Raw genomic sequence first — 16,343 nt, 5'->3', positions numbered from 1 at the left:
TTGAGAGAAAGAGAGAGGGTTAGTTTTTTTTCTTCAATTTTTTCTGTCAAGTATTCACAGAAGAGATGGGTTTTACTTTGTTTAAGTAGCAACCATAGCATTGCAGTAGTCCAACCTTGAGATTACCAACCTTGAAGGACCATATCTCACTGCATGCTCAGTGAGATATGGTCCAACCTTTCTAATCTCGAATAAGGCATATCGGCATGGCCGCATTGTCTGTGCAATGTGATCATTGAAGGACAGCTGTTCATCAAATATGATTCTGAGGTTCCTGGCTGTTTTGGAAGGAGTAATTGTGGTATGAGTCCCAAGGATGTTGTGTAGATGGAAAAAAGAAGCAGTCCAAGCACTGATCCCTGAGGGACCCCAGTGATCATGTGGTGAGCAGTGGACTGCGTGCCCCTCCATGACACCCTGACAAATTATGCGCAACCCCACCCTAGATTCAAACCCTGATTCAGCCCTCGCCAAAAAAAATATTTCCCTGCATACCTTCCCCGCAGCTATGCTTATTAGTTAAGTCCACCCTTGCCTATTGGAGGCCCTTGCCTTTTGGAGGCCCCTGGTAGCTCGGGGTCCAAGGCCATTGCCTACCTTTGCCTAATGGGTAAGTCCGTCCCTGAGGCTGTGTTGTTTTAACCCATGGTTGGGTCAGATATGGACCGTGTTTTTAGACACCATTAGTTGAGACAACAATTTTTCGACTTCTCCATGATCTTCCAATGTCTTTCAATGAAAATTAAGATTTGTTATGTTATGCGTTGGCCGGGAGCCATATCACCCCGTAGCCCAAGACTGGTTGCCCACTGGAGCCATGTAGGGTGGAGACTGGTCAGTACCTGGATGGAAGACCTCCTGGGAAAAAATCGGTTGCTGTTGGAAGAGGTGTTAGTGAGGGCAGCAGGGGGTACTCACCCTGTGGTCTGTGCGGGTCCTTACGCCCCAGTATAGTGACGGGACAAAAGCACTGTTAAACTGAGGTCCTGGCTCTCTGTGGTCATTAAAATCCCTGGATGTCCTTCGAATAAGAGTAGGGCTGTAACCCTTGCATCCTGGCCAAAATCGCCCATTTGCCTCCCAAACATCTCCATATGTACAAATTAGCTTCGTAACTCAATAAGCTGGTGTGTGGTGATTGTTCTGGTGGAATATGGATGCGGTGGCATCATCCTGGTGGATGCCGCACATGGTGGTTGAGGAGATTTCCGCTTTGATGTAAAGCGGTTTGAGTACACAGAAAAGCACTATATTAAATATAATTAATTATTATTATTGTTATTAAGAGTTCAGATTTGTAATACTTTTCTCAAATATAAATTATGCTTTTCCTAAATATTACAGAAACTGATATTCCATTCTACCAGAATAAAAAAGTGAATTTATGATTATTAAAACACTTAGCTATTTGCTAAAGAATGTGTTTCTAATATTCGTCTTTCAGGTAAACACATTGAGTGCTTTATGTGTATAGATGTGTGTTAATATGTGTGTGCTGATGCTTCTTGCATTATTCAGGAGTGTTGGAGCTGCCACAGTTTCATACCTCTGGAGTGTCAGACCATTATTCACCTGGCTTACACAGTAACCTTGTGGTGCACGCAGTTTTTACTTATTGAAAATGTATGACCTGCATCTGGAATCCAAATAAATTGGAGACCTTACAGACCTGACGCAATGATTCAGGGAACTGCTTCAGAATTTACAAAACTGTCCATAAATTTGAATGCCACTGTTTAATTCAAACATCCACACCTACATTCTTTATTTGAATTTTTTTTAGGTATAATGATTATACATTTTACTTATGAAGCACCTTTCTAGAACCCAAAGTGAAAACAATACAACAAGTGCAAACAAACTAGGTGACTCTTTAACGTTTAGAACATTGAACTTGAACATTGTCAGATCTTAACTAAAGATTTGTTCTTTATAAAATATATGAAGTTTCTACAAGCTGACGGCGCGTCCTGACTTCGATGCGCTTGCAAATCGCCACTGAATGCAAATGTCACGCATTGGCGTCATAAATATGCTAAATATGCATTTAGCGACTTTTTTGCAACTTTCCAAGCGTGCTGCATGCGTTTGTTTGCTACTTTCCGGTGAAACTGATTGGCATTAGTTGACACACGACTTTTTTTATGCATTCAGATTCATTTAACGTCCATTCAGCTTTTGGTTAGAGAACACAGGCTGAATAAAACGTCTAATATTACGAAGAGGATCAGATTCGCTTTATCGAAAGCACACATCAGCGGCGCGGTGTCAAAATAATAAAAAAAGAAAGAAACTGTCTGAAGGAGCTACGATAAGGATCCGTTTAAGATAGGCCTACCGCTTTCGTCATTACGCTGACACCGCGTGATGTTGTTTCTGAACTTATTCTCAGTTTATAAACACCTCAGACATCTCTGTTCGTTTTCTCCCACTGACCTATTGACCGAGGCCTCTCTCTCATGGCAGAGTTAGCGGCTAAAAGCCATGAAAATTTTAGCAAATGTTGCTGAAAGGGGGCTGACGCAGGTACTGCTGCCTGCATGACATTTCTGCAGCAGTTTTAATTATCTGATTCATACACGCTGACGGGAGGTAAATGAATTAGTGCTGAGAAGAGCCGGAGGTGAAAAGTGCTCTTTATGTCTTCATACTTCACCACAAGATACTATCTGAGCAGCTTCAGGTAGGCTGATACAAGCCATACATGTTTTCAGGCACTTTAATTGGATAATGCTGTTTGACCATTGATTATTTGACAGAACGTGACTCGAAATTGTCTTGTTGAGGAAGACATGAGATGTATGGCTGTGAATACAGAACAATCTGTCTGCACCGGAGACGTGATACAGGTAAATGTAGAGATTACATCCTGAATACTATAGGAACGGTTTCCATATTCATGATTCCATTGCTTCTGATTTAAACATTTTGAGTGTTTGCTTATTTTTTAATGGAGTACATTGGGTGTTCAGACATTATTGAATTGATAGGGACATTGCAAGCACGATTATGTAGTGATTGTTCTGAATAAACCTGAAGATGACACACGCTGACTTCATACAAATATTTGTATAGCTTTGTTCATTTGGGCCATTTTACTTTAAAAGCCGCATGGCTTCTTTTGTTGGCTCTAGTCTTCTTCACCTTTAAGTTAACTTTCATGTGAATCTGTGCTTTCTACCTTAAAAAATATAAAAAAACGTATTTTAATGCATTAAGTGTCATGATTCTTCTGCATCATGTCATGTTTCTCTTGGTTTAGTGGCAGGATCATGACAGAACCTCATGTTTAACGTGGAGAGAGGCAATTATTGTTATGGTCTTACATACACTCTCTCTGGTCTCAGAGATTAATGCCCTACACCTGTTCCCCTCTTGATTTGCTCCCTTATTTAATGCCCTTGTGTCTTCTGTCTTGTGCTGGTTCATTGTGGTTGTGTGGTGAGTTCTTGTCAGTCTAGTTTAGTCATGTGTAGTTTTGTAGTTAATGTTTAAAGTTTATTTTAGTCTTGTTTAAGTGTAGTTAGTGTTAGTCCTGTCATGTTATTGTATCCATGTTTTGTTATGTTACCCCCTCGTGGGTGTTTGTGTTATTATTTTTTAAATACGTTAACCCCTTGTTACCCGCTGTCTGCACCTGGGTCCTCTGTCCGTGTCTCACCACGAGAATCATGACATTAAGATGTTAAGAAAATCCAGAAGGACTGGAACTTTTGTGATCTCAGCCATCAAAGGACACCAGTAAAACAACAGTGTGTTACTTGAAAAAATATTTATTCAGTGTATGTAACAACATATAAAAAACGGCTCACAAATTCATGTGCATTTTGGTTTAGAGCACGATCTCTTATTTATTGCTAATACAAACATTTTAATATTAATACATCCATTACAAATACATTTTGCTGCTGTCCTAAATTGGATTACTGAGGCAGAAGTGAGGCTTAGAAGTGCACAGTGTGGTTAAGAAAAGTGCCAATTTTGAAAGGTCATGGATACCGAAAGGCTAGAAATTATAGTACAATTATGTTTTTCTGCAACAGCATAAGACGAATCCAAGATTAATATATACGAAAAATATGAAATTGGCATTGGCAATTGTTTACACGCGATGTCCACTGATTTGATTGATTGTCTGACATTTTAAGACAAAAATTCATTGCAAATGAATAAAATGTTCATGGCAATCAGATATGCACATTGTATAAAAAGTCTCTAAAACAGAGACATATGGTTTTATATTGTCGTACATGATGCGGAATAGCTGCTGAATAGCTTGCACGTTTATGAATTTCTACATTCATTAAACAACAGAGAAGTCAAGTTTTTGTTATTCAGGTTTTTGGTATGAATCAGAAATTGACAAAATAGACACAAAATAATCTGTCTTTTAGTTTAGCCCCATTTCGTATTTATATGCTGTATTCCTTTGATTTAGCCTATGTGACCTGTGATAGTGTGCTTTTTGTGTTCAATTTTGCAACGATAAAGGCAAAACAATATGTCTTTTCACGAACAGCTTGCGTTGTGGTGGTTGGCCATGGATGCTTTCTACTCAATATTGTCTTTGCTTCTGCTCTTTGTGGGTGTACACATGTATGCGTGTCTGTCTGTACTGAAGGTCCAGGTTATCTGTCCATCTGCTCTTCTTCCTCTGGGACTTCTAGAATAATTGGAGAAACAGAAAGCCGCTGAGTGAAGTATTAAAAGATGTTATCGTTTGTTTATTGGACATATATTTCGTGAGTGCTGGGTGGAGAGCAAAGAGCAGGGCATTAAGCCATAGGAAAGATGCAGTGACTTTTAATGAGTGTCAAGAAGTCTGAGAAAACTCAACTCTGACACACATTTCAAATCACAGTATGTGCTCTGGCTGATCCTATTACACCCACACATTCCATAAAACTGTTTGCAAAATGATGCCATCGATGCTTGAGCACCCTCTTCTGGCTGTAAATAGCGGGGTAGACCCATTCTTTTCAACATCAGCAGACATTACATTTGTTAAAAAAAAATATATATATATATAATCCATAATTGGGCAGTTCCATTGTTATGGTTTTGACGTTTCCAAATCAGAAATATGAACTAAATATTTTTATATTTACTGAAATATTAATTATCAGAGAATGTATTTATTAACAATGAACCTTCTGTTCAATATTGTTTTTACTAAAGCCCTGTTGATAGTCTCTAAACATCAGAAAAACATCTGTCTATACATGTTTCATTTTTAGGATGATGGAAATATACATGCTTTATGGATGTGACAAAAAAGGACAGTTTTTGAGAGACAACATAGTTTGTAGGATTTCTGTGAATTCAAATGCACAAATCAAAAGCAGTAATACACAACAAATGAAGAAGAACGTGAAATAATTATTATATATTCATTTTTATGTTCCCATTTGGAAAATATATTTTCATGGTGACATTTGCATGGAATTGCCCAGTTCGTATTTTATTAAATGCAAAAAATGCATTCATATTGAAGAGAAAACATAAGTGGCATTTACATTATATTCATGTTACTCACCTCTTCAGATGTGTGATAGTGTTCTGTGAAATGCTGAGTGTCTTCTATAGTAGTCTGAGCAGTTGATAAACCATCATAAACAGAGTAAGAAGTAAATATGCAGATGTTGACCTAGATGCCTAAAACAGTGAAAAAAACAGGAATCGTGTCAGGATGTGCTACTCTTAGTCCAAATAATCAAATATCAAATAGGCCTGAGGTTTGGCATGGTGATTATTTAATGTGAAGAATTCTATTATAAAAAGAAAGAAATAAACATCATCCGTAATGAAAGGAAACCTGATAAGGTGTGATTTATTGAATATTAGATTTATATTTATTTTATGTTTTCAGCTGGACGTGCACATCTTTTTGTATGACTTAAACAAAACATTTGTGTTGGATTTTCATTTCTCTTATGTTCCTTGAGCTGTAGTCACAATTATATAAGATAATAAAGCGGATACTGCTGTATGAATAATGAATACATGTATTAGTTCAGATGGATCGTGTGCATTTGTTCTTCATTGCTCTCTCTACCGTATGTGACAATGTGTTTTCTTGTTTATTTAAGTTTAGTTCTTAAAGCAGATGTTACAAATGTAATGTCAGGAATTCAGATGGCTTAGTAGAATTAGGGCTTGTTTAATGAACTGTGCATGTTTGAATAGACTGATAAATAGTGCGGTACTGTCGGGTTTGATCAAAGGACGCCGTTCCCTATTTACACATTTCCCCCATAGTGCACAAGCCTTCCTTGAACGCAGAGCCATTGTTTAACTTCCCAATTCAATGAGGATACGGAGCAGATGGAGCTCTCAGAGGAATCCATATTCTTTAAATAATAGGGGCACCTGTTTACATTCATGTTCATATGCTGGAGTGTTCGGTCAGCAGTGATATCTCAATGGCATTTCAGTTAGCAACATTTAATTGGAAATGAATGTTATCCCCTCCACTGTGATATTTTCACAGCATGTATTGCTGACATTATATTATATATATAGAGAGAGCGTTTTTTAATTACGCAACTATAATTTCAATCTCCATGAAGCATAAATTCATTTTATGGAAGGATTATGCTTTTCAATTCACTTTAAAAGTTATTTTTCCTGGATATTATCATAGGTCAGTGGTATTCTTTGCTTTGCTAATGTGTTTCAAAAGATTAAAAAATATGTTTTATTAAAAACAATTAAAAGTTAATTTTCTTTCTTTTTAATGAAAGGGTGGTGATTTGGAACCTTGTATTCTACAGTGTCGTGTGGAGGAGTTCTGTCCACCCACACAAATAGTAAAGCAAACCAGCCGTTCATTTGAAATCCTATCTCAAAGAGACAGAGCCTTTGTATCTCATAAGAGACAACACTCAGGAATTTGTTTTACTTGTTTGAAATCTGAGCATTTTGAGTATTCAACATGTTTCAAGTTTGCTTAGATTTGATCAACACCAGCACGTATGATAGAAAGAGAAATTCAGGAGATACCTGATTCATAACAACGGAGGTGTCTTCTCCAGTGTCTGTCCCTCCTGCCAATAGAAATTTCTCGAGTTCCTCAGTGCTGCCATTGCCTGGTGAGACCATAAAAACACAATGGACACAGGTATTACTTGAATATTCCACAGCACATGATTTACGTAATTTATCCTCTGATTTACTGAGAACTTACTGTATATACATCTGAGATACAACGTTCATATAAAGTGTTTGGTAAAAGCACCCCCCCCCCCTTACAAGAAGTGACAACATGAAACCGTTGAAAACCTACTGTAGAAACTGTACTCGATTGATGAATTGTCAAAGTACTCCGGCGAATGAGTGGAATCATAGTCGAAATCAAATTGGTCACCTGCAAAGACATAAGATATTATTTATTATTATTTGATTATTGTAACCAAACAGTTCTAAGCCACCATTGACTACAATATTAGAAATAAACACTGATAGTCAGTCCTGCGTTCCAACAATCTTCAAAATGTCTTCTTTTGTGTTCAACAGAACAAACATATTTATAAAGTAATTTTTCCTACTATAGCTTTGTCTGTGTTCGCAAAAATAAATGTATACAGATTTGGAACAATTTAAGGGTGAGCAAATGAAGACAGAATCTTCATTTTTGGTGGAAGTGATCCTTTAATATAAATGACGAAACATTTAATGAATTGGATTATACATATTTGCTGAGAAAAGATCACAAATAAAGAAGAAAAGACATATATACATATACACAATATATATATATATATATATATATATATATATATATATATATAATAATGTAGATAAGTCGGGGCCACAATGAAATAAGTAATATTTTATTTTGTTATGTGTTATGCTGTTTTAACACTCAATTGAACGTGTTAAATTGTTCTTAGATAAAAAATGTATATAACAATATTTCCGTTACACCAGTCGAACGGTGAGCATGCTAGCCATCAGTTATGACTTATCTTCATTTCACAAACACAATGAACTCTTTGAACTTTATCTTCCGATCTTTACTGCGCGACACAGCTCAGTCACCTCTATGAACCAGAGAGGACATTGTTTCCCATTGAAAAGAAACAGTGTCGGTAACTTGAGATTTTTGTATTGCTCACATACTATCCGTCAGTTATGTGAGACAGCTAGAGCTATTCACCAGGACACTCTTTCTTTCCATGTATCCTGTCTTCACTTCATCTGATGTATGGGATACTGTGGGATTACCAGAGAATGAATGGAGAGACAATAGTGACATCTGTGTAGTGAGTAGATGCAAAAATATCTTGATGGTATGCAGATATATTTTTCAATGAAGTATTTGCATCAAGTTTGGCCATTTAATGCCCCAGATTAGAGTTACAGTTTGTTGTTTCATGCAATAACATCTGTCCAAAACTTTTTATAAAGAAATGTAATTATGTCTCAAATGCATTCCTGCTTTAGGGGACCACACGAGACAGTGCTTCATAATATCTAATGAGACAAGAACAGGCCACCATGAGACATGAAGCATCAGCCGGAGATGACAGCATGACGAAATAACATGGCTGGTACTGTAAAAAACATCAGTCTCTGGACGATTCTTGGATCATATGGAAATCTTCTAAAGCAGGTCTCTGTGTTTATAAGACTTACAGCCTCTGGAGGCACATGGGGCCCTGAAGTACTGACCCTCCTCGAGAGCTTAATTTTAAAGTACAGGATGAGAATTGACCTTGTGATTCTACTTCCCCAGGCTGAACAAATAGTCTGCCAGGCCTTTCCTTTTTAAATCCAACTCATGTATACAGCTGTTTTAGGAAGATCAGCTTGATTCTCTTTTGAGGGGATATGTGAAAGATATCATGGCTGGGAATTGAATGTACTATAACACGCCCACCTCGCAGGCCTCAGGCTTATCTGGGTTTTTCTGACTCCATTACCTTTTGAAGCTTTTAGACTGGTAAATATCATATGTCCAAATAGAACAGGATACGGAATATGTCTGTCTGATTTACAACCATAGACAAGATGTGATAGGGTACAGGTCTACACCCTAAAGATATCAGTTCAAATTATGTCTGCTTTAATCTACTGCCTTTTATCTAAAATTTGTATATGACTCTGAGAAAAGTCTCAGTGGTTTTGTGTCTATACAGTGGAAGTCAGTGGAGGCCAGTGTTGCTTGGTTACCAACATTCTTCCAAATATCTTCTTATGTATTCTGCAGAACAAATAAAGTCATACAGGTTTGAAAAGACATGAGGGTGAGTAAATGATTTAAAAAATATTTTTTTGGGTGAACTGTCCTTTTAAATGGAATAAAAACTCAAATGTTTTGCTGCACTTTGCTTTTGGCCTATGGCCAGAGGCTACCATTAGGCCTTTAAACCTTTTCCCAGCCCTCCCTCACTTTATCATTTAAATCACCCTTGAAATAGCAGGTAATGAAAAGAGAGATCTCATATTTTTTATGTCGTGCAAAATGTTTTTGATGCGTTAAATGGTTTTTGGAAACTGTTGCCTTGTCAAAACTAATTATTTGTAAGCAGTCAATCTTTCACCATCGTCTGAGATTTGTGGGAAACAGGGCAGAGTTAATACATGGATCAACACCGATAAACAAGTGGTATTACAAACACACAGGCCTAAATACTGTTAGCTGACAGTGGGATGCCTTGTAAGATCTGCGGTTTGTCTCTTTATAAATGATGAGTTTGTTTATTTAAAATAGATTATCACTAGTACAAATATTTCACTTATAAAGTCCCATCTAATGAGAGACTACAGCAATTGGGTCATGTGCCACAAAGTTTCCCGAAGGGCTCTTATCCAAACACTGTTGTGACCTTTTAATCAGATAACGTTGCCAAATAAAGAAACAAAATGAACAGGGTTGTCTTTCTGTCGGCGAGGGGTAAGCATGCTGCAGGGGTTTTAGGGTGAAGGTATTCACACGCCCTGTTGAATATGTGTAACTCCCTTAGTGAGGAAAGTTAATAGAGCTGTGCTGCAGATGCATGCAATGGTTCTACTCGCAATGCTTTTATATGTCTTGCATGTTCTCCCAGTGTCAGTACTACTAAGATTTATTTGGATGTGAAAAGCATTCTACGTGTCTAGAGGTCAACATATTGTTTGGCCTTGGTCTAAATTCTTACACTCAGTATAAAGGTAAAAATCAATCTGGTCGCACCAGTCACATACAGCAACCAAATGTCCTCTGAAGTATGCAATTTATCAGTTTGCTTGTTTCGGTCAATCTTGGCATCTTTAGGGCCATGGTCTGCAATTGAGCTACATGGACAGGGCGGAAAGACCAATACAAAATATTACAATTAATATTTCTTAAAATGTTTAATGCCAAATCAAGTTTTCATTAAAGAAATCTCTCCTCTCTTCTAAATTTGATTAAAAAAATAAGAAGCCTTAATACACTAGCACATCTTTTTATTACCCTGTTGAAAAAAAACAGCATATGCTGGTTAGGTCGGTTTTGATAGCTGGTTTAAGCTGGTCATTTGCTGGTTTAAACTGATCATGTTCTGGTTTAAGATGGTCCTGAGCTGGTTTAAGCTGGTCCTGAGCTGGCTAAGGACCAGCTTAAACCAGCTCAGGACCAGCTACCTCAAAACCTACATTCTTCTCAAATTATTGTTTTAAGGTGAGCAGGCTTCCCTGTAGGCTACATTCAATTCCAACAATTTTTTTGTTTGTCTGCTGAAAAATACTCTCACAGTCTCCTGCCTTATTTTTGTGGAGGCTAAGAAAAGCGAATTTGGTGATAATTTATACCACCGAGATTGATTTCAATAATTTAAGCAGGCTTCCATAAATTCTGCCTCTCCACTATCAGAAACTAAAACAATACACTTCTGCCACAAATACTTAAAAACAAACTACACAAATACTACTTGTATCAGATCAAGCACTGTAAGTGTTTCGTACTTCATCTACCATTCGATGAGACTATCGATCATTTATTGTGAGTCAGTGAACACACAGATCTCTAGCAGAGTGATAACAGAATGCAGTGATGTGGGTCCACGTCATTCATACAGCCTATAATGCAGTTCGCTGTTGCATGTGTTCTGTGCTTGTGTGAGGCATGACAGAGGTCTGCCGAAGCTTCTCAAAATTAGCGCCGAACAGAAGTTGCACAGGTCCACAAATATAAAATAATAATAAATATAAATTCAGGAACTTCAAGGCCTTCACATGCCAGGGCCCTATGTACAGTACTCAGTCACCCTCCTTTCCCCCCCATTTGTGACGCCCCTTGGTACCGCTGTTGTTTGATAACCAAGACTTTACTAAATATCGTTTTTTGTCATAGAAAATCATACAGGTTCGAAATGCCAACAGTTTGAGTACATTTTGTCAGAATTTTCCTTCGTAGGCGAAATGTCCCTTTAAATTTTTTAAACTCTTACATGTGCTTTTAAACATTTCATAACTGTTGCTGTAAACTGGGAAATTAAGTCAGGCGGAACATGACCCCCAACTCCCACCAAGAGCGACCACTGAGTTATCGCCTTAAGTCATTCAAAACCCCCTAAACTTGTGATTTCAAGATGTTATCCTAAACAAATGTCAAAAGAAGCATGAACACTTATAATAATATCCTGAAGGTAAAACTCCCATAATGAGTTTGGCTAACTTTTCCGCTTATCACTTTTCCCAAGGCTGACAATGAAGTCAGTCCAAGAGAAAGAACAGAACACATGTTACTCATCTGATCTCTTTTATTTATTCCCGCTTTTTTGCAGTGATTAAGTCCTAAAATCACCAGGCTCCTGGCACAGTCTGTCATACTACTGGGCACAGTCCCAGTACAGTCTGCCAAGTGTTCAATCTTAACGCATTACAGCATAAACTCGCTGCTAAAAGCGAACATTCAATTGGGACATTTATGTTCACCAACAGCAGTTCTGGCATTTACAAAGTTTGACTGTCAATAATATTAGTATTGAAGTTATATACTGTAAAGTATATACTGTAAAAATTTACATTTGGCAGATGCGTTTTCCAAATCAACAAGATAACATATTTGTATTATTAATGCACACTTCCACAATGAAGTCATGGATGTTGTGCATGTCTGTCACTTCCTCTACACAAAAGACCAGATTCCTGCTTGTTTCTGTTGTAGGTCAATACAGTAGACCGAACAAGAGAAGGAAGTGAGGGCTATGATCATGAGCTCTTTACAAACATGTAGACAGAAAACAGCTGTGCAGGGAACACATTGCATTGCTCTCGAGATTATTATAACCCCCTGGGGCCTTCTGTCATGCCGGAGAGTGTCTAATGCACGGAGTATTAAACAATTCAATAAAGATGCACTATCTTTTGTTTCACTTCCCTGGGAATTGTCAAATTTACATGTTTAAACAAATAAGCAGATTTACTCCATTAAATTTTGATTCTGTCATCATTTACTCAGCCTCTTTTCATTTCAAACCTGTTTGATTTTCTTTCTTCTGCAGAAATCAAAAGAAGATATTTTGAAGAATGTCGATGTACCCATTGACATACAATGGGAGCCAATTCTTCCCAATATCTTGTTTTGTGTTCTGCAGAAGAAAGAAAGTCACACATGTTTAAAATGACAAGAGAGTGAGTAAATGATTTTTGTGCGAACTATCTCCTTAAGTAGAAGTTTAGCTTTTTCCTTTTGATAACATATCTTAATATTTTTGCACACACGATAAGCAACGAATCACTAGAAAACACATTCTCTGACAGTTGTCAAGTGTCCTAGAAGTTATCTGACAAGTAGTTTCTTGCTACAGATCTATAACAAGATTTGATCATTTGCCTGAAGCTACGGTTGCCTGGCTTTCGTACGTTTGATCAAAATCAAAACCAGATGCCCCCAGCACTTACCTTCCCTGTCAGGGGGTCTCTGCATGGCTCACAAACACGTGTTTGTGTGTCAACACTCATTAAGCACAACAGACTGTGCACATTACAATAGCACATGCAATTTTCCCAAACTTTTCTTTACAATTCTCTCTGATCTGAACTTTTTGCCACTTCCAAACATTCACGCGCAACAACTTCTCTCATTAAAGTAATAATCAGTCAAGAAGCTTTAGTTCTCTCTCGCAAACACACTCAAGCACTCACCCCAGCAGAGTGGCAGCAGTAAGAGAGCTCCTGCCAAGCACGCTGATATGGTCACACAAGGGTGAGGAATCCTTGCCATGTTGTCCCGAAACGTGCTGTTGTGTGTATGTGCAGCCTCTATACGCTGTGCCTCTGAATGACTGCGGCGTGTGTGAAGGGAGGAAACAGCTAAGAGAAGTGGTGGGAGGAAGGAGAAAGAGGGGGTGGGAACTCCCATGTTTTAGAAAACCCATTCATTTGTAAACTAGCACCTCCTTTAAATAATACAGCTGTCTCAAGCCAGAGAGTGGATTGAGAGGAGATCTACTAATTCATGAAATTATTTAAAAAAAGAAACTGTTTTGCAGATAAAGATAATGCGGTCACCCAGGTCTTGAGATGTGGGTCGTAGGGCCCACTGTGAGGTCAGCGAAGCGTTTCGTAGGTCAGCAGATCTGAACGTCATCCAGACAGCTGTGTGACAGCGGTATTGTGTCTGCTGATTGTCGACTGATCAGGATAAAAGATAAATGCCGATGCCTGCTGTGCGCTCAGTTGTTGGAAAGTAGGTTTCAAAATCAGATGGATTTAAGGGATAGTTCACCCAAAAATGTGTTCCACAGAACAAATCAAATATAAAGTAATTTTTTCTACCATGGGAGTCAATGCGCTCTAAGAACTGTTTGGTGACAGGCATTCTTCCAAAAATCTTTCTCTGTGTTCATCACAACAAAGAAATGTATACAGATTTAGAACAACTCGAAGGTGAGGAAATGATGACAGAATTCTTTGGGGGGAACTATCCCTTTAACAAAAGCATTTAATGTGTGGTCCATGAAGATCTTTAAACAATCCGCGCATGTCAAGCCCTCACGCCAAAGTACTACGCTATTACCATGTGGAGACTGGCTGCTAAAGTCTAATTTTACAAGCGTGGACACTATATGTTGTGGTTTTATTTTCACTTAAAGTATTTCATACATCTTTATGTAAAAAAGGAAGCCCGATTAAATGTATTTGCATGCGGGTCCCACAGCACTCTGCTGTGCCAAGTGCCAGATGTTTTTGAGTTCTGGAGCGTGTAGGCAGGGGGGCTTTGACTAGCCCATCCTTACTACTCAGCAGGCGCTAAAGGAGAGTCTCAAGGTATAGAGATGGACATCAACGGCAGGAAAGGGCCGAAGCGCAGGGGGTGTTTGTTGGCGGAGTACTTAAATGAATGAATATTCTTCCCCTTTTAACCTTTCTTTCCTGTCTTGCAGTACTGACGCAGCTTTTTCGCCGGTTCTCATTCTGAGTCATTGAGACTTGGCCCTGAACCCTCTTCAGAACCCTCAGCTGTGTGAATTGGATTGTGGGATCATGTGGGTGAGCTGTGCATATGTGAGACAAGGCAAACAGTTAAGATTTATTTTCTTGCTTTAAAGCAGACCTAGCCCTTGCCTTGTATCATGTGTGACAGTATCAGGCTGTGCCCACGGGCTGCAGACACGCCTTTGGATTATGCTGAAATCTGAGATGGCTCTCTTTAAGAAGAATGTAAAACTTTGTAGTGACTGTCTGGGTCATTTGGTGGAAAATGGGCATGAGCCACGTATAATGTGCAAGCCACAAATTCATATATATTACATATTTATTTATATATTTTAGGGAATGAAAAACTACTTTTACAAATATTGCATACTTCGTATCTTCGAAGAGTTATTTGTTTGATCCCATTTATGAAAGCTGTACGATTATTTCTGGAAATAGACGACCTCCTGGGGGTGTTCGGGGGAGAAACTAAATCACAAGCACACAATACATCGTCCCATTATCCCTGCATAACTGTTGATTCACTAAAAGTTTATGTTGTTTTCAGAATGCACGTATGGACCGATTGCCAACAAAACACAGACATATGACTTAGTTTCACTTACCTCATACGGTTCACGTCCGGCATCTTTTAGCACTCAGACCGCTCCATCTATAATTTTCAAACGATCTGCAAATCCAGCGTTATATCCCACGTTTATAAAACATCCATCACTGTAATGCCGTGAACCAACAAAACACACCTCAACTTCTCTCACTATCGCAAGAGTAGCGAGCTGCAGCTGCAGGCCCAGTGCAGCCAATCTTGATGGTAAGCAGGTCTTCCTGTCGCTCATCGGTTGACACGTGGGCGGTCTGTTTCTTTCGCCTTGCCGTGGGTGTGCTTTTCCGGGTGAATTGCCCAATAAGGGACTAAAAAAAGTTCTTAAGTAACGGTAAACCTATACAAACCTTGGGGTAGTGTATCGAGCACAGAAATACTACGTAATACATCCAACTCCTTTTTTGACGAGTTGACAATATTAAGCATGGGAAGCCAGCACATTTACCATTGTAAAGAAGTTGGAATGCATGAAATAACGTTAAATCACCCCCTTAACACATGCAGTTCTTGTACTGTAAATGTTCAATCGTTCACATTCTCTTTCTAGACTGTGAGGCATGCATAAAGAGTAAAAATAATGAATCTAGAATTTTGGAAATGGGAAATTAGGGAATTCTTTATGAAATGCATTACTTGTAACATTTGTGAAATATAGGTTTGCAGTCATGATGAACTTGTTTTGATGGAGACATGAAATAGCACATTTTAGCTCAGCAGGGGTAAAGCCAAGCACTAAGCAGAACTGCTGTTGGATATTAATCCCTTGTTTCACAGGCACTGTAAAGATATTCTACTGTAAATGACTTTGCTTTTTGATTTACATGTGAGCGAGATGTTAGCTACACTCCCACTGATATCTCAGCGTGGGCACAGCTGACCAGCGCATCAAATGGGACGTGTGTGGACGTGAGAACAGAAAGAAGATGAGTCTCGGGGGTCGCAGGGGACCCCTAGGGGGAGAAGGGGTGGATCTGCTGCTCTGGCTGTGAGGTCCCACAATGGACAAGCCAGTGGGAGAAAACATTTGTGAGTGTTTAGCAAAAATCATTTGCATGGAATCTGGGCTCTTATCCAGAAACGTTTTTCCATGCACGCTGCAAGGATAGACCTGTGAAGAATTCTGCATCATGAACTGCTTAACTATAAAGAGATTATCTTTTATTGTTAGAGAGTAAGTCAGATTGCAGTATTATATGCAACAAGGTAGCAATTATTTGTTCTAAAAGTAAAATGTACTTTTTTTTGGACAGGTAAAATAGACTGAAATATCGTCGCTGTCAGACTTAAAGCGTGTATCTCCAAAACACTTTACAAGATATAAATATAAATAAAA

The 16,343-nt window shown here is 38.4% G+C and overlaps 1 protein-coding gene across 1 annotated transcript; it reads right to left on the bottom strand.

The window, feature by feature from the left end:
• Positions 1-3,754: 3,754 nt before the first annotated feature.
• Positions 3,755-13,260, bottom strand: LOC306909947 (uncharacterized protein). Its single transcript, XM_079484101.1, has 5 exons — positions 13,114-13,260; positions 7,286-7,366; positions 7,003-7,088; positions 5,537-5,655; positions 3,755-4,663 (listed from the first exon to the last, which is right to left on the bottom strand). The coding sequence occupies exons 1-4, from the start codon at positions 13,190-13,192 to the stop codon at positions 5,581-5,583; spliced, it is 321 nt and encodes a 106-aa protein (XP_079340227.1). The 5' UTR covers positions 13,193-13,260; the 3' UTR covers positions 3,755-4,663; positions 5,537-5,580.
• Positions 13,261-16,343: the final 3,083 nt, after the last annotated feature.

Source organism: Barbatula barbatula (assembly GCF_947034865.1).
Source record: "Barbatula barbatula genome assembly, chromosome: 21".
In the NCBI taxonomy this organism is placed as follows: domain Eukaryota; kingdom Metazoa; phylum Chordata; class Actinopteri; order Cypriniformes; family Nemacheilidae; genus Barbatula; species Barbatula barbatula.
This window is presented reverse-complemented; position numbering and strand designations above follow the sequence as displayed.